Here is a 24,004-nt window from a genome sequence, read left to right as displayed (position 1 = left end):
GAACCCGTGTCCCCTGCATCGGCAGGCGGACTCTCAACCACTGCGCCACCAGGGAAGCCCAGCAGGCCGATTCTTAACCACCGCTCCACCAGGGAAGCCCTAGCATTTGTGTTTTAAGTTGGAATGCTAATAAAATAATTGTTCTGTTTTGAAGATAGATAAGCCATAATTAGTCTGGTCGATCTAGATGGGATCACACCTGTGGAGTTAAAGATTGTGAACATTTTGGGATTATCTCAACCTCTGGAATCAGAACAGTTTTGGATAGTTCTGTTGGTGGAAAGTCTTCATCAAGTACTTAATTTAAGGTTTATGATCAGATCTGTATGTAGAGTTATTTACAAAATCCTAACCAGAGAAAGGCTTGGGAAGTTTGAAGCAGATGTACTGAGCTGAGAAGTGATTTCCCTTCTCAGTTGAGATAGTTCCTCTCACACAGAACAATATTATATCCCCACTTTTATCCATATGTGGTTCTACTGATGTCTAGACTCAGGCGTCCCAGAAGATATATCATGTTTTTAAGGTACAGTTTATTCTGCCACAACAGGTGAGTTTCTGTAACCCCAGTTTGCTCATATGTAGTTGGTAAACTATCAGTAAAATGTGGAGATTATATTGGTCCATTTGCAATTTTCCCTAGGCAAGGGGGTTGGAATCCGCAGTAGGGAAGGAAAGAGCTCTTGGCTGGAGTGTTGCACAGACATGTGCCTGTTGGTTCTGTTTGAAGAAAATTTCATCTGAGTGCCTGCACCAGGGCCTCCCTCCCATCTCGGGTGGCAGGCCACACTTCTCCTGTGCTCAGCAGTCATAAACCAGGACCTCTCCTCTCATGTTGTGCATTTAAAACAAACAGCTCTGTAAAAACATGGTTAATGACTTTGCTGTATAGAAATTAAAGCTACCTTTCAATGTTTATAAACCAGGTAAAAGAGAAAATGGCCTAGCCTGAGTCACTGCTGTCTCTGTACACTCAGGCACTGCAGACCTCCTTGTTGCACTTTGCTAGTGTGAAATGCGCTTTCCAAGATGTGCTGCAGCCACCTCAGTGTGTGTAGGAGTACTGTGCTTTATTTACATGTGCCTTGCACAGGGTAGTACCTGAAAAGTGTTCAGTCTATATTCTTCCAACTCAGATTACATGACTTGAAAACACAGATGAATTAGTTCATTCAATTTATTTCAAATAACTCTGACATTACAGAATTTTACATTGTAGATGACAAAAAACGGATATTCCTCTCTGTTTCTTTTGATCTTTAGTAAATATCACCCATACTATTTATCAAGCACCCACTCGCTACAAAGAATCCTATCCTCACATCATATGCATCATGTGATTTAATCATCACTGCTCCTTTTTGGTAGAACTAGACTCCACTCCATTGGTCATTCTTTTTTTCATACATAATACTGTGCTGCCAACTTGGCATTTTTCAAAGTGCTTTTACATTCATTGTCTCTAATGCTCATGAAAATCCTGTGTGGTAGATACTGTTAATTGCATTTTCCAAGAAACAAACTAAATTTGGGAACTAACATTTAAAAAATAAATAAACAAAGAAACAACTTTTTATTTTGAGATAGTGGTAGATTCTTATGCAGTTGTAAGAAATTACACAGAGATCCCTTAACCCAATTTCCCCCAGTGGTAACATCTGATGTAACTAGAGTGCAATGTCACAACCAGGAAATTGACATGATACAGTGCATGTACACTCATTTATGTGTGTGTGAATTTTGTTTTGTGCACTTTGTGTATTCGTGACCACCACTACCACGATCAAGATGCAGAAGAGTTCTGTCCCAAGGATCCCTGGTGCTACCTTCTTATAGCCACAGCCACCTCCCTTCCCCCATTCATGGCAGCTACTAATCTGTTTGCCATCTCTAACTGTTATTTTAAGAATGCTATATAAGTGGAATAAAATATGCAATTTGGGGGACTTGGCTTTTTAACTCAGCATAATTCCCTTGAGACCCATCCAGGTTATTGTATGTATCAATAAGTTTGTTATCAGTGAATTGTATTCCATGGGAAGGATATAACATGGGTTAACTATTCACCTGTTGAAGAATATCTGGGTTGTTTCGACTTTTTGTTGGTAATGAACAAAGCTGCAACGAACATTCACATGCAGGTTTTTTGTATGAGCATGACTTTTCTTTTCTCTGGGATAAATGCTCAGGATTGCAGTACTGGACTTTGTGCATTTTTAATATCCCATGAGGCAGCAGTGTCCAGCCAAGATTGTTGTTTTTATTAGTGTTCTGGTTACACAGGTAAACAAGTTTTGAGGGTTCTGCCCCAGTCATCTTTTTCCTGAGCCCTGTTATCTTAATGAGCTATTTTGCCAAATGTGAGGTTTTTCAGGGATGCTCCTACCATGTCACAAACGAAATTCTTACACTAGGCAGACTGAGGGCTGTGGGAGTAGATAGAGTCATGATCAGCGGAGACCGGATTTCTCTCCTTTCACTCAGGGACGATGGCCCCTCTACCTCTGTCTCGGCACTCAAGCGCCTGGAGCGCAGTCAGTGGACAGATAAGATGGATCTGCGATTTGGTTTTGAGAGACTCAAGGAGCCTGGTGAGAAGACAGGCTGGCTTATCAACATGCACCCTGTAAGCACCTGTGCTTTTCCTCCATCTTCCTCCTTCCATTCAGGAGGATGGCTGCACCCCTTGTGGCATAGCCCTTGTCTGAAGAGTAGGTGACACCTAGCGGGAACCTGTTGTCTGGGCAATACAGGTAGAGACGGGATTGTTTGTAGCTCTCCTGCTTTCCTCTCTAACTTCTTTGAGTTATAAAGAGGCCACTGGGAAGACTGAGGTAAGGGGCATCCCTATTACCCATAAAAATAAAGCTTTCAGGGCTTCCCCGGTGGCACAGTGGTTGAGAGTCCGCTTGCCGATGCAGGAGACATGGGTTCGTGCCCTGGTCCGGGAAGATCCCACATGCCGCGGAGCGGCTGGGCCCGTGAGCCATGGCCGCTGAGCCTGCGTGTCCGGAGCCTGTGCTCCTCAACGGGAGAGGCCACAAACAGTGAGAGGCCCGCGTACCGCAAAAAATAAATAAATAGATAAAGCTTTCAAAGATGAGGGGGAAACAGAGAAATTCCCATTTGGAGGCTGTTATGTGGTTCTTTTGAATGGGGCCAGTAGTGTTTATGCAAGGGTAGAGAAAGATTTTGTTTTTAAAGTGCTCAGTTTCCCAGAGAAGGAGGAAAAGGCTCTTGTGCTGTGTAGAAGATAACTTTGTGCCCATGTTGACTGCTTCTTTTGTAGACGGAGATTTTAGATGAAGATAAACGCTTAGTTAGTGCAGTGGATTACTACTTTATTCAAGATGATGGGAGCAGATTTAAGGTAAGCCCTTGACATCCAAGAAGCTAACAACCACTCAGTAATGAGGCATAGCTGGGCTCATAATGGCAAGTGTCCTTTTAGCTCTGCAACTGTGAGGAGAGGGATTGGGAGGCTTGCGGTGTGCAGCTACCTGAAGTCCTTTAGGGACGTGGGCCCCTTGGAGCCACATTAGTCACCACTTAAGATGTCCTAAGAGAAGCTAGCTCAGAAAGACTGAAAGATGAGCAGCATTATGTCTCTTAGACTCTTGCCCCTGTGATATGTGTAGGTCCTAATTTTCTATTGCACTGTCTCTCTTAAGATATGTCAAAGTCAAGGATGCATCGGATCTAGGTTAGGCTATATCACGGATATAACAGCAAACAGCCTGGCTTCATTTTTCTTCCTTTTTTCTTTCTTATCACCCCTGAATGGGTCGTGACTCTTGCAGGTGGCCTTGCCCTATAAGCCATATTTCTACATTGCAACCAGAAAGGTAAGTCTGTGGTTCATGGCATCAGGTCAAACAACCTGTGCCTCGTTTTGTGGGGGGATTCAAAACTGGAAATAAAGAGGCTTCAAGAGAAATAAGCAAGGAAGGAAATAGATTTTACTAATGGGAAGTCCTTTCATTCTGATCATGATTTAGGGTTGTGAGCGAGAAGTTTCGTCTTTTCTCTCTAAGAAGTTTCAGGGTAAAATTGCTAAAGTAGAGACTGTCCCTAAAGAGGATCTGGACTTGGTGAGTATCACCCAGCCCTTTCAGGGTAAATGAGGCCGGGTCCACCCTGCCCATGGGGTGAGATGGGAAGAGGACAAGTTCAGCACCTGTGGGACAGTATAGATGATGGGCTTTGGTGACTGTCCCCGTATCCTCTTAGAGAACTCTAGTGGCATAGTTGGTGCCACATGCAGAATTGAACAAGGTGCTTTGGAGTTGCCAACTCTTCAAATCATTTATTTACCTTTGAATCGTCTCGCCTTATTTTCTCTCCCCAATATAGTATTTTTTTCTCTTTGAACTCATGAGCACCATCTCTTCACTCTGTAGCCAAATCACTTGGTTGGTTTGAAACGAAATTACATTAAGCTGTCCTTCAACACCGTGGAGGACCTTGTCAAAGTGAGGAAGGAGATCTCCCCTGCTGTGAAGAAAAACCGGGAGCAGGGCCACACCAGTGATGCCTATACGGCTATGCTCACCAGGTAAGCTTCGTTCACATAAGCAGAGCAGCCAGTCAGTCCACGAGGACTGTTTCCCATTTTCCCTAAGTTTACAAGGTGAGTAGGAGGTGGGAAAACTCAGCAATAAAATTACCTTAATGATTGGCTCCATTCAATGTGGAAACAGTTTTGAGCAATTAGGTAGACTTTCCTATATGTTCCCTTTGTGTTAAATAAATGGTGGATTCCCACGCTATATTTTAGCTGTCCCTCTTTTCTTACATAGAGGGTAGATTTGTGGCTCCAAATTGAGTTGTTGTAACAGTAGACATTTTAGATTTCAAATCCCACCATCTTAACACAGTCTGTTTTCATGGTTTTTAGTAAGTGTTAAGATGTCTGCAAATTTTATTAAATACCTAGATTTACATAGCGCATCTTCTCCAGAGATCCCTGGGTATTATACAGAGAAATTTAAATATAGGACAACAAACACTGTTCATTAAATATTTAGACAGCAACAGTAATAAGAAATAGGGTAAGAGATTAAGAAGAAATCTTGGTTAATTAAAAGTTATAATGACTTCCACATACAGATGGCCAACAGGCACATGAAAAGATGCTCAACATCTCTATTAGGGAAATGCAAATCAAAACTACAGTGAGGGGCTTCCCTGGTGGCGCAGTGGTTGAGAGTCCGCCTGCCGATGCAGGAGACACGGGTTCGTGCCCCGGTCCGGGAAGATCCCACATACCGCGGAGCGGCTAGGCCTGTGAGCCATGGTCGCTGAGCCTGCGCGTCCGGAGCCTGTGCTCCGCAACGGGAGAGGCCACAGCAGTGAGAGGCCTGCGTACCGCAAAAAAAAAAAAAAAAAAAAAAAACTGCAGTGAGGTGTACCACCTCACACCAGTCATAATGGCCATCATTAAAAAGTCTACAAATAACAAATGCTGGAGAGAGTGTGGAGAAAAGGGAACCCTCCTACACTGTTGGTAGGAATGTAAATTGGTGCAGTCATTATGGAGAACAGTATGGAGGTTCCTCAAAAAACTAAAAAATAGAGTGCCATATGACCCAGCCATCCCACTCCTGGTCATATATCCAGACAAAACCATAATTCCAAAAGATACATGCACCCCTATGTTCATAGCAGCACTATTCACAATGGCCAAGACATGGAAGCAACCTAAATGTCCATTGACAGATGAATGGATAAAGAAGATGTGGTACCTATATACAGTGGAATACTACTCAGCCATAAAAAAGAATAGAATAATGCCATTTGCAGCAGCATGGATGGACTTAGAGATGATCATACTAAGTGAAGTAAGTCAGAAAGAGAAAGAAAATACTAGATATCACTTATAATGTGGAATCTAAAATATGGCACAAATGAACTTATCTATGAAACAAAAACAGACTCACAGACATACAGAACAGACTTGTGGTTGCCAAGGGGGAGGTGGGGGGGAGGGATGGATTGGGAGTTTGGGGTTAGTAGATGCAAACTATTATATATAGAATGGACAAACAATAAGGCCAACTGTATAGCATAGGGACCTATATTTAATATCCTGTGATAAACAATGTTGGAAAAGAATTTTTAAAAGAATGTTTATATATGTATAACTGAATCACTTTGCTGTATAGCAGAAATTAACACAACGTTGTAAATCAACTCTACTTCTATTTTTAAAAAGGCACAAAACAAGTTAAGATGACTTCAGAAGAACTAATTGTATCCTCTGACAAAAGTAGATCAGTTTGGGACCCTGAACATTTCTGCACGCTGCCCCCGCACAGTGGCCCGTTAATTACTTTTCAGAAGATTGCAAGTTGTAACCAGAGACCGAGTCCCCAGAGGCCTGCCTTCTCTAAAACCCATTGCCTTTCTTTCCCCCCTTAATAGTCCATTCAGTATTTGGAAGCTTAGTGGGCTAATACTGGAGTGAATATTCTAGTGACAGTGATTCCCTCTTGGATATGGTAAGAATAATTATGATACAGAAATAGTCACTGTTTACCTGTCACTTCACCATGCCGACAGCTTTGTGGCTAGTACCTCATGACGCTCTTGCAGGGTGGGCCTGTTACCGTCATCCTCGTTTTCTTGATGAAGAAATAAGCTCAGTGAGGGTGGGTCACATCTGTAGACATGCCTCCCAAGTAACAGTTTCCTTTCTTTGCTCTTTTAAATGCGGTGTAACTTACATCCTATAAAATGAATGTCCTAAGTATACTGAACTTCCTTGTGTCTGTGGCCTTCTGCTTGGTGGGGTGGGGATCATCCAGGGTCATTCCTTACGAAGGAGCTGTCCTGATCATCTCAGCCACCTTGTAAAACTTTAGTGTTTTCAATGTATGGACACTGGTCTTCCCCCCTCCAGCCCCTAGCAGAACATAGTTGTAAAAGCTGCTGTCTTTATTTCGCAGTGTTCTACAAGGGGGCAGTGTGATTACTGATGAAGAAGAAGCCTCTAAGAAGATTGCTGACCAGTTGGACAACATTGTGGACATGCGAGAGTACGATGTGCCCTACCACATCCGCCTCTCCATTGACCTGAAGATCCATGTGGTGAGTGGGCTGTTGCATGTGGGCAGTGTCTGATAGCCAGGAGGTGATATTGAAGGATAGATCCATAGAGTTGACTTCCTTGGACAGACGTAGAAGTCTTTAGTTAATGCACCACACGTCCTGCAGGCTCACTGGTACAATGTCCGGTACCGAGGAAGTGCCTTTCCAGTGGAAATTGCCCGCCGCGATGACCTTGTTGAACGACCCGTAAGTACCACTTGCATTTCTTTCATCCTAAACTTTCCAGTTGTTTTTGGAGAGTGAATTCTGCGCTGAAAGGTGAATTTGATTCAAAGATTGGTTTGCTTCTTTTTCCTCAAATACCTTCTTAAAAGAATTATGGGGTAGTTGTTTTTTTCATCAGTTTCTGACCTGACAGTATAATTTCACTTTGCATACATACATCATCACGTGACGTCAGTATTTGAGCTAGGCTGGATCGGAACATTTGAGGGAAAGCTCTGACTTCCATTTTGGGTGGTTAATAGTAAAGTGATATGTTGAAAAATGGATTCATAACTGGTTTGGGGACAGCTTTGTGATCTTGGGAAAGTCTGTACTCTGTTTTCTCACATCCAAAATGAAGTTGTCAGTTCTGTATCATAATCTCCTGTCAGGGTTGTCATAAAGGACAAAATGAGTGATGCATTTTAAAGAGCTTTGAGACTCAGGTGTTCTGTAATTCTAGACTTTTCCTGTGAACAGCTACTCTAGCATTTTCTCATACGTTTAAGTTTTCATATCATCATGGTATTCTGGACATAGGTCATTCATCCCCAAGATGCCAGTCTCACTTCCTCCTGAACCTTTCCCCACAGCAGCTTGACTCTTGCTTTTAGTAACTGGCAGTAGAGGTGGAGGTGGTGGGTGTCGAGGACCACAGGGTCTCCAGAGCTCAGCTTGGTTTGTGGCCGACTTAATGCTACATTTTGTCCCTTCAGGACCCTGTGGTTTTAGCATTTGACATTGAGACGACCAAACTGCCCCTCAAGTTTCCCGATGCTGAGACTGATCAGATTATGATGATTTCCTATATGATTGATGGTCAGGTGAGTGGTGCCTTCTGGAATGTAAGCTCTTTGTGAACAAGCACCATAGCTGGTCCCCCAAACCAGAACAGTGTCCACCCTTGGTTAGTACTTTTTTTGTGAATAATGAGTGAGTGGAGTCCACAGAACCTGTTCTGACATCCAGCCACACTCTGCCTTCCAGGCAAATCTGAGGATTAAGTAGCGTGTCTCTTCTTGGGAAAGCCAGGGCGCTTCAAGTTGCTGCAGAGGTTTTGTAGCGAGAGTCTCTGGGCTGCGTGTGAGAGGTGTGTCTTTGGCTTTGTGTCTCTAACTCATACTGACTGCTAATGAACTTCCCAGGGCTACCTCATCACCAACAGGGAGATCGTCTCAGAAGATATAGAAGATTTCGAGTTCACCCCCAAGCCAGAATATGAAGGGCCCTTCTATGTCTTCAATGCGCCTGATGAGGTAGAGATGTCACTTGGGAAACGGCCTGATGTTTGGGGTAGAGCGGGAAGGGGAGGAGGGCCTGGTGACCCGCTTAGGCCTCGGCCTTCCTTTAATCATAGCAGCAGCTGGACTCAGTCCCCAGTGGCGGGTCCTCGTTCACCTGGAGGCCCCGTTGGGTTGGGAATAATGGGCTCATGTGAGGTTGCTGCCCCTCAGCTTTGGAGAGCTGCCTGGACATCGCTTGAAGGGGAGTAAAAGCAACCCTCTGACTGCTAAGATTTGTTGGATTCAGGTTCATCTCATCCAAAGATGGTTCGAACACATCCAGGAGACCAAACCCAACATCATGGTCACCTATAATGGGGACTTCTTTGACTGGTGAGTCAGAGCAGGGGAGGGGAGGGAGGGGGAGGAGGAGCGCCGCTGGGCGGCGCAGGTGGGCTCGTCACTCCGTTTGAGAGGGGATCGTGGGAGGCATCCCCTGGGGGCAGTCTTCCCTGTCTCTGTAGGAATTAGAGACTCACTGCCCCATGTGCTTGTCCATCCTCTCGTCATTAGGCCGTTTGTGGAGGCCAGAGCAGCGGTCCATGGACTGAGCATGTACCAGGAGGTTGGGTTCCAGAAGGACAGCCAGGGGGAGTACAAAGCACCCCCGTGCATCCACATGGACTGTCTCAGGTAGGCCCCACAGCTCACCTGGCGGCTGGTCACAGTGTCTCATGAGGGCTTTCTGTGAGTGAGGTCCAAGGTTCCCTTCTCGCACACACTGGTCCTGTCCACAAGAAGTAGCTCCCATCATCTGAGAGAACAGTGGCTGCCAGCTCTGCCCAGGTCCCGGGATGTGTCTTTCATCATTTGTTCATCATTCATTCAGTCAGCAAACACATGCAGAGCACTGGTCCTCAGGGTGTGGAAACCAGACCAGAAAGAAAGACCTGGTAGAGTGAGGCCCAGTGCTGTGGGAGCTCGTGGAGGGGCCTTGGCTTCCCACACGAGGTTGGGATGTGGTAGTCAGGCTCGTGCATTGTGTCCAGGCAGGCTGGGGTGTCCAGGCTGAGGACAGGTGTGCAAGGTGGCCCAGAGTGCTGAGAGGCAAGGCTGGAGTGGAAGGAGGTTTCGTGGGCTTTCTGTGCCTGATGGGGAGGGGGTTTTATCTTGGTGGTCATGGGGAGCCATTGATGCGTTTTCTTTTTAGCCCTGGTGTTATGGCGTGTGGATTGAAGGGGGCAGGCCAGGTCATAACGTGCCCAGGAGTGAAGAGGGCTGGACTAGAGATCTTTGAGAGCCGAGGACTTGGGGATCTATAGATTTGGGGACAGGTGCAGGAGGCATGGGGAACTCTGGTTCTCAGGGCTTGGGGTGGGCTCATGGGGGAATAGAACAGAGCTCGGCTTCTGAGTAGAAGCAGGCCTGGGAGCCCTACCCACATGGAGGGCCTGGAGACTGGGGGGCACCATGATGTGGTTAAAAAAAAAAGTGATAGTTGATAAATTCTCAAGAAGAGAAGTAAAAGAGAAGCGGGCACCCTCAGTGGAGGCAGCAGTGCCAGGGAGGCCCCAGCGGGGCGGTTCTGAGGGAGAGGATGGCCCACAGGGCAGAGAGGCCAAGGAATGTGAGATTGGATGCTGCCAGTAAGAAGACGTGGGTCCTAGAGAGACAATGGTGTGTGTCATGGGGAAGAGGTGGAGATGGGCACGAGGTGGCCTGGAGTGTTTCTGTGCTAAAGGGATGGTGCAAGAAGATGAGAGTTTGACAATAGGGTGTGAGGGGCGGGGAGAGCAGGGCAGAGCCTGGCTGTAGAGGGGACAAGCTATGGAGGGGACCTGTAGAGGGGACAAGCTGTGGAGGGATCCAGAAGGCCAGAGGGTGCAGGTTCCTGCCTGCTCACCTTTGTGTTTCTCTGTGAGGCTGAGAGAAAGGCCGTGGGGCTGGAAGGACTGGCTCTGGCATCTCCTTGTTTGTGGGTTTGTCTGTGAAATTGACTGGATCCGGGTGAAAGCTTTTCACAAGGGGCCTGCACCACGTGACGCCTTGGAGATCTTTGGGATACCCATCAGGACCTTGCATATTCCTGTGGTGTGTCCAGCTTTGCAACCTCTCATAGGTTCCTGGGCTTCGTTTCAGAATCATCTCTGGCTTTTGCTCTCTTTCTCGTTCCCAGGTGGGTGAAGAGGGACAGTTACCTTCCTGTGGGCAGCCACAACCTCAAAGCAGCTGCCAAAGCCAAGCTGGGCTATGACCCCGTGGAACTGGACCCCGAGGACATGTGCCGGATGGCCACTGAGCAGCCCCAGGCACGTGCACTGCCTCGCTGAGTTGCCCTTAGGCTGGGGGTGGTGGCCTGCTGGGCGCCTCATTGACCTTACTCTCTGATATTCTGTCCTTAGACGCTGGCCACCTACTCGGTGTCAGATGCAGTGGCCACATACTACCTGTACATGAAGTACGTCCACCCCTTTATATTCGCCCTGTGCACCATTATCCCCATGGAGCCCGATGAGGTCAGTGCCTCTCCTGGCCCACTGCCTGCCAGGGGTGGTCCCAGGCAGCTGATGCGGACACAGCCGTTGGATTTCGGTGTTTTGCTGAAAGCCTGGCGTTTCCCCCGTAGGTGCTGCGGAAGGGCTCCGGGACGCTGTGTGAGGCCTTGCTGATGGTACAGGCCTTCCACGCCAACATCATCTTCCCCAACAAGCAGGAGCCAGAGTTCAGCAAGCTGACAGATGATGGCCACGTGCTGGATGCCGAGACCTACGTGGGCGGCCACGTGGAAGCCCTGGAGTCGGGCGTGTTCCGCAGCGATATCCCCTGCCGGTTCCGGATGGTGCGCCCCTCCTGAGGCTCCTGAAGCTGGACCTCTTCCCACCAGTGCTGTGGGCGGACCCAGGAGGGACCCAGCCCCCAAGGGCTGAAATAAAGCCCTCACCCCGTGGGCCCCTCGCCAGCCATCCTTTGTCTGGCCTGCCCTTTGGGTGCTGTAGGGCGAGCACTTGGCTCCTTCTGGAGCATTCTCTTTGTAGCGTCCCACCTGAGGCAGGTAACTTGGTGCGAGGGCATTTTCCTCTCTTACTCATGTCCTCTCTTGGATGTTTGTGTTAGAATCCTGCTGCTTTTGACTTCCTGCTGCAGCGGGTGGAGAAGACCATGCGTCACGCCATCGAGGAAGAGGAGAAGGTGCCCATGGAGCAGGTCACCAACTTCCAAGAGGTAACGCGCGGGGGGCTGGAGGGGGGACAGTCTGCTTACACGCCTCGCCTTGCACATGGGCTTCTTTCATCGGCATGTTTATTGTGCACCTATTGTGTGGTGGCGCTTAGGCGCCGAGACAGAGGACACGGGGACTGGTCTGGTCTAGTTACGACAGGAGAGCGCGGTGCTCGCAGTGAGTGACTCGATTTAGTGAGATGGGAGAATTTCACAGAGATGGCGAAGGCTTTCGGGACAAAGTGGTGTGATGTGGGAGAGAGGAAGGCAAGTGAAGGGTTTCTTGCCAGTTCACCTGAACTGTATTTTGTAGGCAATGAGGAGCCATCGGAGGATTTTTACTTTTTATTGTCAAGAGACTTTAAAAAATGATGGTAGGAGTTCCTACAAATTACAGGGCAGAATATAGTGACTGTAAAGTCCATCACATAAAGGTTAGAAAACGCCATATGCCAAGTGTGTCACATGACTGGAGGCTCCAGCCACCTCCCGCTTTGCTGTCCTGTTCCTTTGGATGCGGCAGGCACATCTTGGGTCTCTGTCAGGTCCTGCTCAACACTTTAACATATTCAGCTACTTTAGTACTCTGCAGTTCTTACCAGTTCTAGGATTGATTTCAAGAAACGCCTTGTAACAGATTCACCAGGCAAAATTCAAACAAGAACATGTGCACATGCCCTGCAAACTATGAAGTACTGTGCAGCTCTTGTCAGCTGCAGCTACCATGTACTTTGGGAACTCTCCATGAACCAACTTGAGAAGAAGAGAGTCTAGGCTGAATAACAAATAGGAGTTAAAGAACAACTTGAGGGCTTCCCTGGTGGTGCAGTGGTTGAGAGTCCGCCTGCCGATGCAGGGGACGCGGGTTCGTGCCCCGGACCGGGAGGTTCCCACATGCCGCGGAGCGGCTGGGCCCGTGAGCCAGGCTGCTGAGACTGCGCGTCTGGAGCCTGTGCTCCGCAGCAGGAGAGGCCACAGCAGTGAGAGGCCCTGTGTACTGCAAAAAAAAAAAAAAAAAACAACTTGAAAGGAACAAAGTTACTACTTTCTTTTTGGCGGGGCTGGTGTGGGGGTGGGCGCAGCAGGTGGGATCTTAGTTCCTAGACGACCAGGGGTCAAACCCAAGCCCCTGGCAGTGAGAGCACTTGGTCCTAACCACTGGACTGCCAGGGAGTTCCCAAAAGATACTACTTTCACGTCCAAGAACCAATGAAATGAGTGAGGAGTGAGGCTTAAGGTATGCTAACTGGAGGGACTCCAGACACCTTAGTGAATCTGGATGTGAATTCTTTCTAGGTGACAGGTAGTACGTCTTAGTAGCTGTCTCCAGAGTCCCTGAAACTTCTCTATGGGGTGGCCCAGGGTCCTCAGGGGAAGGGCAGCAGGTTTACCTTTTTGCTCCTGAGTGATCCTCCGGGCAGCGGTGCAATGACAGCTGGTGGAAGGTGTCAGCTGGGGGCTCTTCACAGCGACGTCTGGCCTGCCCAGTGCCACCCCGTCATCCCCGCCTTCTCCCCTTACTTGGTCGTCTCCTTTTCCCTCCAGAGCAGCGTTTCAGAGCTTGCCTTAGTACAGAGGTGGATGGGGGATTGTTCTCCGAATGGCTCATTTGCCTGAGATTCAGTTAGAAACAATAAGTATTACGTTTCTGGTATTTCCTGTTCTACTTAATAGATATTCCTTTTAGTCATTTTTTCCTTACTAGTTTGAGATTGACTCCTTTGGAGGGTTTTAAGGAATTTTTTAATACTAAAGGGCAATTTTGCATTCAAATGATTTTCTAATGTGACTTTACCAAAGTTAATGTATTTCATAAAAGATGGCTCCCCTTCTGATTGATGTTTTTCTTCTGGTTAATTTTTGCATAATTTAGATGTTTTCCAGTTTATACTTGAATGTCTAGAGATTGGCAAACTATAGCCCATAAGGCCTGTTTTTGTACAGTCAGCAAGCTAAGAATGGTTTTCATATTTTTTAAATGTTGTAAAAAAAATATGTGATAGACTGTGGCCACAAAACCTGAAGTATTTATTATCTGGTCCTTCACAGAGGTTTGCCGACCCCAGATCTAAAGGATTTTTTTTAGCCAGCTTGTCTGAGAATGCCAGTGTAGTAAATTAAATTATCTAATGAATATTAGAATAACTCCTGAATACAGTAGTTCTCAAATTTTAGTGTTGCGTACATTTTGGATGAAATGAACTTATCAAATAAGTATATACCTAATGTTCTGGTTTAACTAGGTGTTACATTTGGGGAGTGAATAAAAATAAAACTGAAACAAAAATGCATGGCTGTCAAAAGCCTGTTTAGCCTTTTATAGTTTCAGTGACTGTTTTTGTTTTTTAGGACAATATTTTTATTTCTAGAAGCTCTATTGGTTCTTTTTCAAATGTGCTTAATTTCTTTAAAGTGGACTTTTTGTCTTCCTGTGTTTTATTTATTTTCTAATTTTAATTTTTTATTGAAGTATAGTGATTTATAATGTTTCAGGTGTACAGTAAGTGATTTAGTTATATATATATATACATATATATACACGCATACATATGTACATACATATGTATATAGTCTTTTTTTTTTTTTTTTTTTTTTTTTTTTTGCCTGTGCCGCATGGCTTGCAGGATCTTAGTTCCCCAACCAGGGATTGAACCCGTGCCCCTGCAGTAGAGGTGCAGAGTCCTAACCACTGGACCACCAGGGAATTGCCTATATATATATTTTTTCATATTCTTTTCAATTATAGGTAATTACAGGATATTGAATATAATTCCCTGTGCTATACAGTAGGTCTTTGTTGTTTCTCTTCCTGTGTTTTAGATTTTTGGTCTTTATTGTCTTTAATTAGCCTCATTTTAGCATGTCTACTCCAGGAGGTTACTTCTCTGATGTTCTCAGGGGTCTCCTCCCGCTGTGTCTGCTCTCAGTCATGGTGGGTGTTTTTTCCCCATGCTCTGCAGTTTTGGAATGTGAATTCCTCTTCAGTAGGAGGACTGTCAGATAATTTTACAGTTTCTTCCTGTTTCCACAAAAGTGACACAGGCCTGATGTCCCTTTTATCTGGTTCCTTGGCTGGAGGGTCTGAGTCTTAGTGGAGAGTTTAATGCAAATCACAGACCTCTTAGCACCCGTGATGACAGATGTTCACGGAAGATGCTTTCTTTGCCCAGAGCCCAGAATGCACATGGTTTTGGTGAGCAGACTTGTTCTAGTTTATTCTTTTATGGTGGTGGCCTTTGAGAGTCCTGCCTTTATTTGGGGCTCTGTGTTTTGTCTCCCTGTTGTGTGTAGCTTGCCCCTCCCTGAGGAGGCATGAGAAGTGTGAAGGAAAGAGCTCACAGCACAGGCCCGAGGCCGCTGACCTCAGAAAGGCCTGCTGCACGGCTGCCCTCGGCGTCTGGGAACTCGGGTTCCAGCAGGTTTGCCTCCCTCTGATAGGAAGGCCTCACGGACGCTCAGGTTGCTTGTGCAAACAAGGTGGTCTGTGCTGAGCACCTGCTTTCCTTCTGGGAGTCTGGGTTTTGGTCCATGCAGGCAGAGCTGCCTACGTGAATGGCCCCCAGTAAGAACCCTGGGCACTGGGTCTCCACGAGCTTCCCTGGGAGTCAGCGCTTCTCAGGTGTTGTCACGCCTTGATGCTGGAAGAATTCAGCTCATCCAAGCTTGAGCCTGGGCTCCTCCCCAAGTGCCTTTTTCCTTTGCTGATTGAGCTCTGTGTCTTTTCCCTGTGAGTCACCAAACCTGGGGATGGTCTTGGGGACCCCAACACAGGGCCCGGCCCTGCCAGGCACCTATTGAGTCAACTCACTGCTCTGGTTTTGAGTCTGCTCATCACTTTTGTTCTCTGGGGATGACTTAGAAGCTCAGAACTGCATTTACGGGGATAGTTTTCACATTTCATTTAGGATTTCTAGGTGTTTGGCATTAGGAGGGTTTTTAAGCTAATAGCCTTGGCTGGAAACAGAATCTGATTCATTGGTTTATAAAGTAATGCTGGAAACAGTCTAGCATCACAGTTCAGAGCAGGTGTTTGGTCTAAGAGGGCCCATTCTTGAGCCCATACTAACCTCTTGAAACTTCTCATCCATCAGATGAGGGATTGCTGGGATGTTGATGTGTCACACACCTGCACCATGGGGGCACTCGGGGCACCCAGGAAGTGTGGCTCTTGATAATCTAGCTGGGTCCCCTACTTGCTAGCAGACGGGCCATGCCATGTGAGGCCACAGACTCTGCACTTTTCTCCCGACCCACAAAGCTCTTTGGGGTGGAGGCTGCTGCTTCCCGTGATGCTGCCCTGTCTTTTCTTGCAAGTCCCCTGCACCTCCAGGGCTTGGTGTTGGTGCCTGTCATCTGTCGTCCGTCTGCAACCCATGGTGCTTTCTCTGTCACTCTGTACAGTCTCCAGTTTTCGTCTTGGTCGCCAGCCTCCACTTCTTTCCCCTTTCTCTGTAGGTGTGTGATCAGATTAAGACCAAGCTCACCTCCCTGAAAGATGTTCCTAACCGAATTGAGTGTCCCCTTATCTACCACCTGGACGTGGGGGCCATGTACCCCAACATCATCTTGACGAACCGCCTGCAGGTGAGAGAGATTCTCACGTCAGAATCAAGCTCTTTTGCCCAAACCCTAATTGCTCCCTTCCTATCCCCTCACAGCCCTCCGCTATGGTGGATGAGGCCACCTGTGCTGCCTGTGACTTCAACAAGCCTGGAGCAAACTGCCAGAGGAAGATGGCCTGGCAGTGGAGGGGCGAGTTCAGTGAGTGTCTGCCCTGGGTGGTGCTGCTCGGCAGGAAGCGGTGGCTGGCTCTCTATCACAGACTCTCTTCCCATCACCCCTCCTAGTGCCAGCCAGCCGCAGCGAGTATCATCGGATCCAGCACCAGCTGGAGTCAGAGAAGTTTCCTCCCTTGACCCCAGAGGGCCCAGCCCGGGCCTTTCACGAGCTGTCCCGCGAGGAGCAGGCTAAATACGAGAAGCGGAGGCTGGCAGGTGAGCAGTTGGGACAGCGCACATCTCCACAGACTGCGTTTTCTCTGACTTTTGAGTCTTCGTTGGGCTGTGTTGGTGTGTCACACCTTGAGGTCAGTCGAACCAGTTGTTGAACTAGATGAGACCACTGTGAACTAGTTCTTCCTATAGGCTTCTTTTTGTCATTTATCCTTCAGTGCATGTTCAGCTACCAAACCCTCCTTCCTGTGGTCTTCATGTGTTTGGTCCGTTCATACGGGGCTGCCGTTTCTTTGATATGCTTCACTAGCACATGTCTTTCTGAGTTTTCTGCTCCTTTGCATTAACCTAAAAAGCCACGTTTGTTGGCATCCATTGCCTAGCTTTCTTGGCTGTGTCCAGGAGGCCTGTCTGCTGTGTGGAGTCTCACATGCCCCCGGCTCTCAATTGTGCCTCAGATTACTGCCGGAAGGCATACAAGAAAATCCACGTGACCAAGGTGGAAGAACGTCTCACCACCATCTGCCAGCGGGAGAACTCCTTCTACGTGGACACGGTGCGTGCCTTTCGGGACAGGCGCTACGAGTTCAAAGGTCTCCACAAGGTGAGCCTGACCTTTGTGAGGTCGGAACAGAGTCTAGTTTCTGAGGTGAAAATCCTTGCTTGGCGCTGTCTGGATGTATTACTCCCCACCTCTGGGCTGGTACCTGCATTCAGACAATAAATGTGCAGTTGTTTTTAACTTTGAAGAATTAAGGGCCTGGGGCCTCGCAACTATTCTGAATGATTGCTTTTTTTTTTTTTTTGCTCTGTACGCGGGCCTCTCACTGTTGAGGCCTCTCCCTTTGCGGAGCACAGGCTCCGGACGCGCAGGCTCAGCGGCCACGGCTCACGGGCCCAGCCGCTCCGCGGCACGTGGGATCTTCCCGGACCGGGGCACGAACCCGTGTCCCCTGCATCGGCAGGCGGATTCTCAACCACTGCGCCACCAGGGAAGCCCTGAATGATTGCTTTTAAAGTAATTATCTAGAGCAGGGGGTCAGCAAACTATGGCTGGGCCAGCCATTTTTATAAATAAAGTTTTATTGGAACTGAGCTGCATTTGCCCGCAGCAGGGAGGGAGCCCAGAAACTGAGGCCTGCATGTGTACAGTACACACCATGTGGCCCTTTACTTTGCCAACCTCTGACCAGGAGGAGTGAGGGGGGTGTTTTTACTGACATGTTTGCTCTAGTAGGATTAAGGGAAATACACAGAAATACATAGCAATACCTCAGTTGTAATATCAACAAGTAATTGTGTTCTATTGAAGCAAATCATTTTTTTCTGAGAGACCTTCCTTCACTGCTAGACTCAGTGAGTCTTCACATCCCACCCTGCCTTGATAGACTGTCATCAGTGTGCTTTATTATTATCATTTTTAACTTTTTTGGTTTTTTATTATGGTAAAATATACACAACATGAAATCTAACATTTTTAAGTGTACAGTTTGGCGGCATTAAGCAAATTCACATTGTTGTGCAGGTATCACCACCATCCCTCTCCAGAACTCTTCATCTTGCAAAAATGAAACTCTGTTCTACCTTAACAATAACCATCCATTCTGTACTTTCTGTGGACTTTGGTCACTCTAGGGACCTCATATAAGTGGAGTCCCACAGGATTTGTCCTTCTGTGACTAGGTTATTTCTCTTAGCCTAATGTCGTCAAGGTTCATTCATGTTGTAGCTTATGTCAGAATTTCCTTCTTAAGGCTGAATAATATTCCATTGTATGGACATAACACATTTTATTTATCCAGTCATCCATCGGTGGACAGTTGGGTTGCTTCCATGTTTTGGGTATTATGAATATTTCTGCTGTGAATTATTCACCCATGGTGTACAGGCATCTCTTTGAGATCCTGCCTGCAGTTCTTTTGGGTATATACCCGGAAGTGGAATTGCTGAATCATATGGTAATTGTATTTTTTTTCTTAAAGGAGAAAAATTTTATTTTACTTTAAAATTTTTTAAAAAATATTTAATAAGAGTTTCAGAACTCTTTTTTTAAATTAATTTATTATTTTTGCTGTGTTGGGTCTTCATTTCTGTGCAAGGGGTTTTTCTAGTTGTGGCAAGCGGGGGCCACTCTTCATCGTGGTGTGCGGGCCTCTCACTATCGCGGCCTCTCTTGTTGTGGAGGGAGCACAGGCTCCAGACGCACAGGCTCAGTAGTTGTAGCTCACGGGCCCAGTTGCTCCGCAGCATGTGGGATCTTCCCAGACCAGGGCTCGAACCCGTGTCCCCTGCATTGGCAGGCAGATTCTCAACCACTGCGCCACCAGGGAAGCCCTACTTTTAAATTTTTAATTAATTTACTTGGTTGTGCTGGGTCTTAGTTGAGGCTCGCTGGCTCCTTAGTTGCGGCATGTGTGTGGGATCTAGTTACCTGACCAGGGATCGAACCTGGGCCCCCTGCGTTGGGAGTGCGGAGTCTTAACCACTGGACCACCAGGGAAGTCCCGGTAATTGTATTTTTAATCTTTTGAGGAACCACCATACCTTCTCACTTTATTTTAATTAAACTATTGAGTTACTTGTTCATCTGCCTCATCAGAGTGCTGAAAGTGTAGTGACTGTCTGTCTTGTTCTTTAGAGTCTAACATATTACCTGGCACATAGTAGGCACTCAATAAATGTCTTAATTTTTTTTGTTCTTTAAATACCAAACCTTTAAAAAGATTTCTCACATTGGACGGGGAATTTGCTGAAATATTTATGGCCTTCTTTGCATTTCTTTATCAGGTGCTTTTACTAGGGACCTCCTGAGTAGCTCTTGTTTCCCTAGTTAATAAGACACAGATGTGCATCACGGAAGCTGGCACTGCGGTGTCACCAGCCCCCCACAGTTCCTGGTAGCTGCGATTCACTTCATTTCGATGGAGCGGGGGGAGCTAAGCTGCCAAACGCCAGCCTCACAGCTGCTGGGGGCTGAGCTGGGGGAGCTGAGCTGTCCGTCGGCCTCTTTGAGGCTCAGCCTCCCGGGAGGTACAGCCTGTTGTGGACACAAGGGCCAGGTGTCACCGTGTTGAGCCTCCCACCCTGACCCCGGCTAGCACCGGGCATTCCTGGGGTCCTGCGTGCCCCCTCCCCACCCCCTCAGCACTAACAACCTGACCGCTTCCCGTGTGATACAAATCCTGGAAAGCCTTTCATTCACTCAGCACGTTTACTGAGTGCCTGTTATGTGCCCGACACTCTTCTAGGTACTGAAAAGGTATCAGCTGGGGGAGTAAAGGTGAAATGTTCTGAGATGGAAGGAGAATGTCCGGTGTTTGACCACTGTGACAGCATGTAGCCTAGCAAATGGAAAGAAATGCTGCCCAGGCAGGAAGTGAGTTCATACACCCCCGAGCGTCCGTGTCTGTCACCCTCCCTAGTGGCTGTGTCTACTTTATTGAGGTAACATTGACGTGGGATAAATCTGACCCTTTCAGGTGGGCAGTTCTATGGATTTTGACAAACGCATACAGCTGTGTAACCACCACCACAGTGACGAGAACATTTCCTTTGCAACCAATTACAGTAGCACACAGTCCTGGTTAGCATTGCGGTGTCCATCTTCCACCGCGTGGTCTAGTGTCTGGTAAACAGTTGTTTGTTCATAAGTGTTGGCTAAGGGGTAAATTGTTACTCTAAGATGTTGCCTCTAATGACGTGCACTTTGCTCTCAGTCAGTGGTTTGTGAGTTATGTAACTTGAGAGACCCTGTCACTCAGCTTGTCCAGTCTGTTAATAAGAGAGTAAATGGAATAACAGGACTTGGACTGGGAGCCCCTGGGCCTCTAGTGGAACGAAACCCCTGCCTCTGTCACTGGTCTTCAGATGTGGATTTCACCCCCTTCTCCAGTTAGCTGCCAGGTTCTGGGTTCTGTCCCAGGAGGCTGAAGTTGCCCCAAGTCTGAGGTGTCCAAGTGAGTTGTTGCTGTCATAGAGTATTTTCTCCTAGTCCTTAGTCTCACAAAAAATAAAAATGTAATATCGATATATTCCTTTGTGTTCAGAACTCCTTTCAGGGTATCTGTCTTACATGGGTCAGTTCTAGATTGAAGGTGATTCCAGGTTGGTGAGAACCAAGCGTGCCGACTCTATGAGGAACAAGTTGGTGTTGTTTCTATGTTAAGTTTCTCGGGTGTAATAATAGCATTGAGGTTACGTAGGAGAATGTTCTTGTTCCTGGAAATTGTATGCTTAAGTATTTAGGGGGCTCCGGTCATGAGAGCTACATCTTTCCATTGTTTGTGCCGAGAGAGAATGGAATAAAGGAAATATGGCAAAAAATATCAACAGTGGCCCCTCTTGCATATATGGTCTTCACTCTACTTTTTTTCAAGTTTCCTATAGACGAAATTTGCAACATAGTAAACCTTAGGCCACTGGCCATAGAGAATGTGAGCTGGTAGAGTGGGGGGTGATCAGCCTGTGCGGGTCTCAGGTGTGGAGAAAGAAGCTCTCTGTGCGGGTCCTCAGGTGTGGAGAAAGAAGCTCTCTGCGGCAGTGGAGGTGGGAGAGGCAGCGGAAGCAAAGCGCTGCAGGAACATGGAGGTCCTGTACGACTCCCTGCAGCTGGCTCACAAGTGCATCCTCAACTCCTTCTATGGCTACGTCATGCGCAAAGGGTAGGCTCCCGCCCGGGTGCCTGGTGGGACCGGTGGGGCTAGCGGACGAAGGGAGGAGCTGAGATGCGTGGGGCCCATGGGCACGAGTGAGAGGGGAGAGGCAGGGCCCCAGTTCAAGGAATGTGGGAGAGCAGGTTGTGTAGGGGTGGAGGTCACGCTGACTCAGAGGGTCCTGGGCGTCAGGGGGGTCAGTACTGCTGGACATGTTCTTCTGAGCATCCTGGGCTGCAGACAGCGGTGTGGTAGTTTCTGGCATACGACTAGCGAGGGGTGTAAATAAAGCCATCTGAGAAGTTGAGAAAGCCTGGAGCGGGTGTCCTAAAGCCCCATGGAGACTGTGCCCCGGGGTCGCGGGCCAAAGGGAGATGAGGCAAGGTGGGGCCTGTGTCCGTTGCACCAACAACCAGGTGGGTGGGAGCCTCGGGAGAGCAGGTGATCGAAGGTGAGGCCTAGTAGCCCCTGTGGTTGGAGACTGGGAGGGTCGGCGTGGAGGCCTGGAGAAGGGGAGAGGTGGTGATGGCGCCAAGGACTGCTCTGAGGGGGAGAGGCCTTGATTATCTGTGGCTGCTTTTTAATGGCAGAGAGGGAGGGGCTGAGAGCAGGGCTAGAACCGGAGCAGAGTTCCTTGGGGCAGGAGGGCCTGGCCTCAGGTTGCTTGACACCTCTGAGACCTGGTGTGAACACTGAGCCAGGTGGGCTGGTGTTTTCCCTGAGAAGTCAGGGGATGAGAGTGGGCTTTGGGAGAACGGAGAAGGCATGAGACGGTGCTGGGGAGAGTGGGAGGGGACTCGGACACACGGCCATCTGGCTGGTATTGAGAGTCCTGCTGAGCTGAGGTTGTGAGTTGTTGCAGTGGCAGCATGCTGCATCCTTCCAGAACTTTCCTGAGCGGAGCCCTGCACCTTGAAGTAGGAACAGAGGAGTGTCCTCAGCACAGAGCTAAATTCCACCTTAGTTCTTCCCTGCTTCAGATGTCCCCTCCTCCAGCCCCAACTCTAACGACCCTCTAGAGGGAGCCCCTCCCACCCCCCCGCTGTGACTGTCCCTCCCAGGGCCCGCTGGTACTCCATGGAGATGGCTGGCATCGTCTGCTTCACGGGGGCCAACATTATCACCCAGGCACGGGAGCTGATTGAGCAGATCGGGTGAGTGCTGCACTTGGTCAGCTGCTGAGGCTGGGTGGGGCATGGCCTGGTAGGGGAGGCCGGATGGCTGGGGGAGAGAAGGGACAAGTTGGTGAAGATAGAGCTGGAGATGGGCAGGTGTTTCGTTCTGTGGGTTCACGACCAGGAGGAGCCTTGTCCACCGTCAGGACTTGACATGGGGTTCTTGCTCTGTAGGCATCGATGTCCACCGTCCATGTGGTCTAATTTCTCTGTTTCCCTGAAGGAGGCCCTTAGAGCTGGACACAGATGGAATATGGTGTGTCCTGCCCAACAGCTTCCCGGAAAACTTTGTCATCAAGACGACCAGTGTGAAAAAGCCCAAGGTGACCATCTCCTACCCTGGGGCTATGTTAAACATCATGGTCAAGGTGAGCCTGCGTCTCCAGTGAGGGGCTACCGCCTGGGCTTGGCTTCCTCGTGCCACCGCTCTGACGGGGATGTGGGAAAGGGGGCTGGGCTGGCTGTCACACTGACATGCTCCCCTTCCTGACTTCAGGCCACCCCGTCTCCAACCTTCAGATTGTTTTTCTCTATCCTGAGCATCTGTCCAGAAAATGCTATGCTCAAAAGTTACTTGAGTCTACATTCGCCTTCAGCGTAATACCCAGACTTACAGAAAAATTGCAAAAATAGAACAGAGAATTCCTGTATATCCTTTAGCCTGCTTCCCTTAATGTTAAGTAAGACCTTTTATAAACCGCAGTGTAATTGTCAGAATTAAGAAGTCACCTTGGCACCACACCGTAACTCAACTACAGCTGTATTTGGATTCCCCACTTTTTGCAGGACTGTGCACTGCGTTTGGGCGTCCTGTCTCCTTAGTCCCCTCCAGCCTGGCAGCCCCTTGGTCTCTCCGGTCTGTTATGACCAGGACACTTCGATACTGGTCAGGTGCTTTGCTAACTGACCCTTAATTTGAATTTGTCTGTTGTTGTTTGTTATTAGACTGAGGTTATTTGGGGTTTTTGGAGGAACACCCCAGAGGTGCATGCCCCGTGTTGGCATTCTGTCAGGGCATGGTGTCGGGACCTGTACTCCTGCTGCCTGTTGCCTTCCCAATGTCGCATTATTGGAGTGAGTCAGTGAGTCCACGCTCCCAGGAGGAGTGGCAGAGTCTGGCCACATAGCAAAGCCACCGCTGTAATTAGTAAAGACAGTGGAGGAGATACTTTTGAGATTCTGCAGATGTGCCGTTTCGCTTGGAACCTTCTCCCCCTGCTTTTAGCGCTGGCAGTGGTCTCGTTACAGCAGGCATCACTCTGCCCAAGGCGACTCTAGTTCCCTCATTCCTTGAAAATTATTCATCGGAACCTTCTGTAAGGAAGAGCTGTCACCCTTCTCTCCCACTTATTCCCTTGCTTGTCTCTTTATTGAGTCATTTGTTAGGTCAGTGTGGGTTTGTGCATGTTTGTTCTGTTGGGCCACAATCCAGTTCTGTCCTGGCATGTTTTGTTACTCGGCTTGTTCCC

The 24,004-nt window shown here is 48.1% G+C and overlaps 1 protein-coding gene and 1 non-coding gene across 5 annotated transcripts in view; one reads left to right on the top strand and one right to left on the bottom strand.

The window, feature by feature from the left end:
• The window catches only part of POLE (DNA polymerase epsilon, catalytic subunit), a 57,280-nt gene that overhangs the window by 2,949 nt on the left and 30,327 nt on the right, over nt 1-24,004 (top strand). For 3 of the 4 annotated variants that reach the window (XM_024120598.3, XM_024120596.3, XM_007126814.4), the window contains exons 2-23: nt 2,485-2,626; nt 3,290-3,370; nt 3,801-3,845; nt 3,999-4,091; nt 4,401-4,555; nt 6,948-7,089; nt 7,216-7,296; nt 8,031-8,138; nt 8,460-8,570; nt 8,845-8,930; nt 9,111-9,230; nt 10,714-10,846; nt 10,940-11,053; nt 11,164-11,376; nt 11,652-11,759; nt 16,212-16,340; nt 16,415-16,517; nt 16,604-16,750; nt 17,167-17,312; nt 21,221-21,369; nt 22,422-22,514; nt 22,759-22,903. In XM_024120598.3, coding sequence (XP_023976366.1) covers nt 2,485-2,626; nt 3,290-3,370; nt 3,801-3,845; nt 3,999-4,091; nt 4,401-4,555; nt 6,948-7,089; nt 7,216-7,296; nt 8,031-8,138; nt 8,460-8,570; nt 8,845-8,930; nt 9,111-9,230; nt 10,714-10,846; nt 10,940-11,053; nt 11,164-11,376; nt 11,652-11,759; nt 16,212-16,340; nt 16,415-16,517; nt 16,604-16,750; nt 17,167-17,312; nt 21,221-21,369; nt 22,422-22,514; nt 22,759-22,903 — 2,644 coding nt within the window. The remainder of the gene's footprint in view (nt 1-2,484; nt 2,627-3,289; nt 3,371-3,800; nt 3,846-3,998; nt 4,092-4,400; nt 4,556-6,947; nt 7,090-7,215; nt 7,297-8,030; nt 8,139-8,459; nt 8,571-8,844; nt 8,931-9,110; nt 9,231-10,713; nt 10,847-10,939; nt 11,054-11,163; nt 11,377-11,651; nt 11,760-16,211; nt 16,341-16,414; nt 16,518-16,603; nt 16,751-17,166; nt 17,313-21,220; nt 21,370-22,421; nt 22,515-22,758; nt 22,904-24,004) is intronic. The other variant, XM_024120597.3, reaches the window with a different exon arrangement.
• TRNAR-UCU (transfer RNA arginine (anticodon UCU)) lies at nt 14,389-14,460 on the bottom strand. The gene has a single exon. It is a non-coding gene; the product is annotated as a tRNA-Arg (tRNA).

The sequence above is a fragment of the Physeter macrocephalus genome, chromosome 19 (genome assembly GCF_002837175.3).
Source record: "Physeter macrocephalus isolate SW-GA chromosome 19, ASM283717v5, whole genome shotgun sequence".
In the NCBI taxonomy this organism is placed as follows: Eukaryota; Metazoa; Chordata; class Mammalia; order Artiodactyla; family Physeteridae; genus Physeter; species Physeter macrocephalus.
The sequence above is the reverse complement of the archived record's forward strand: the minus strand, read 5'-3'. Positions and strand labels throughout refer to the sequence as shown.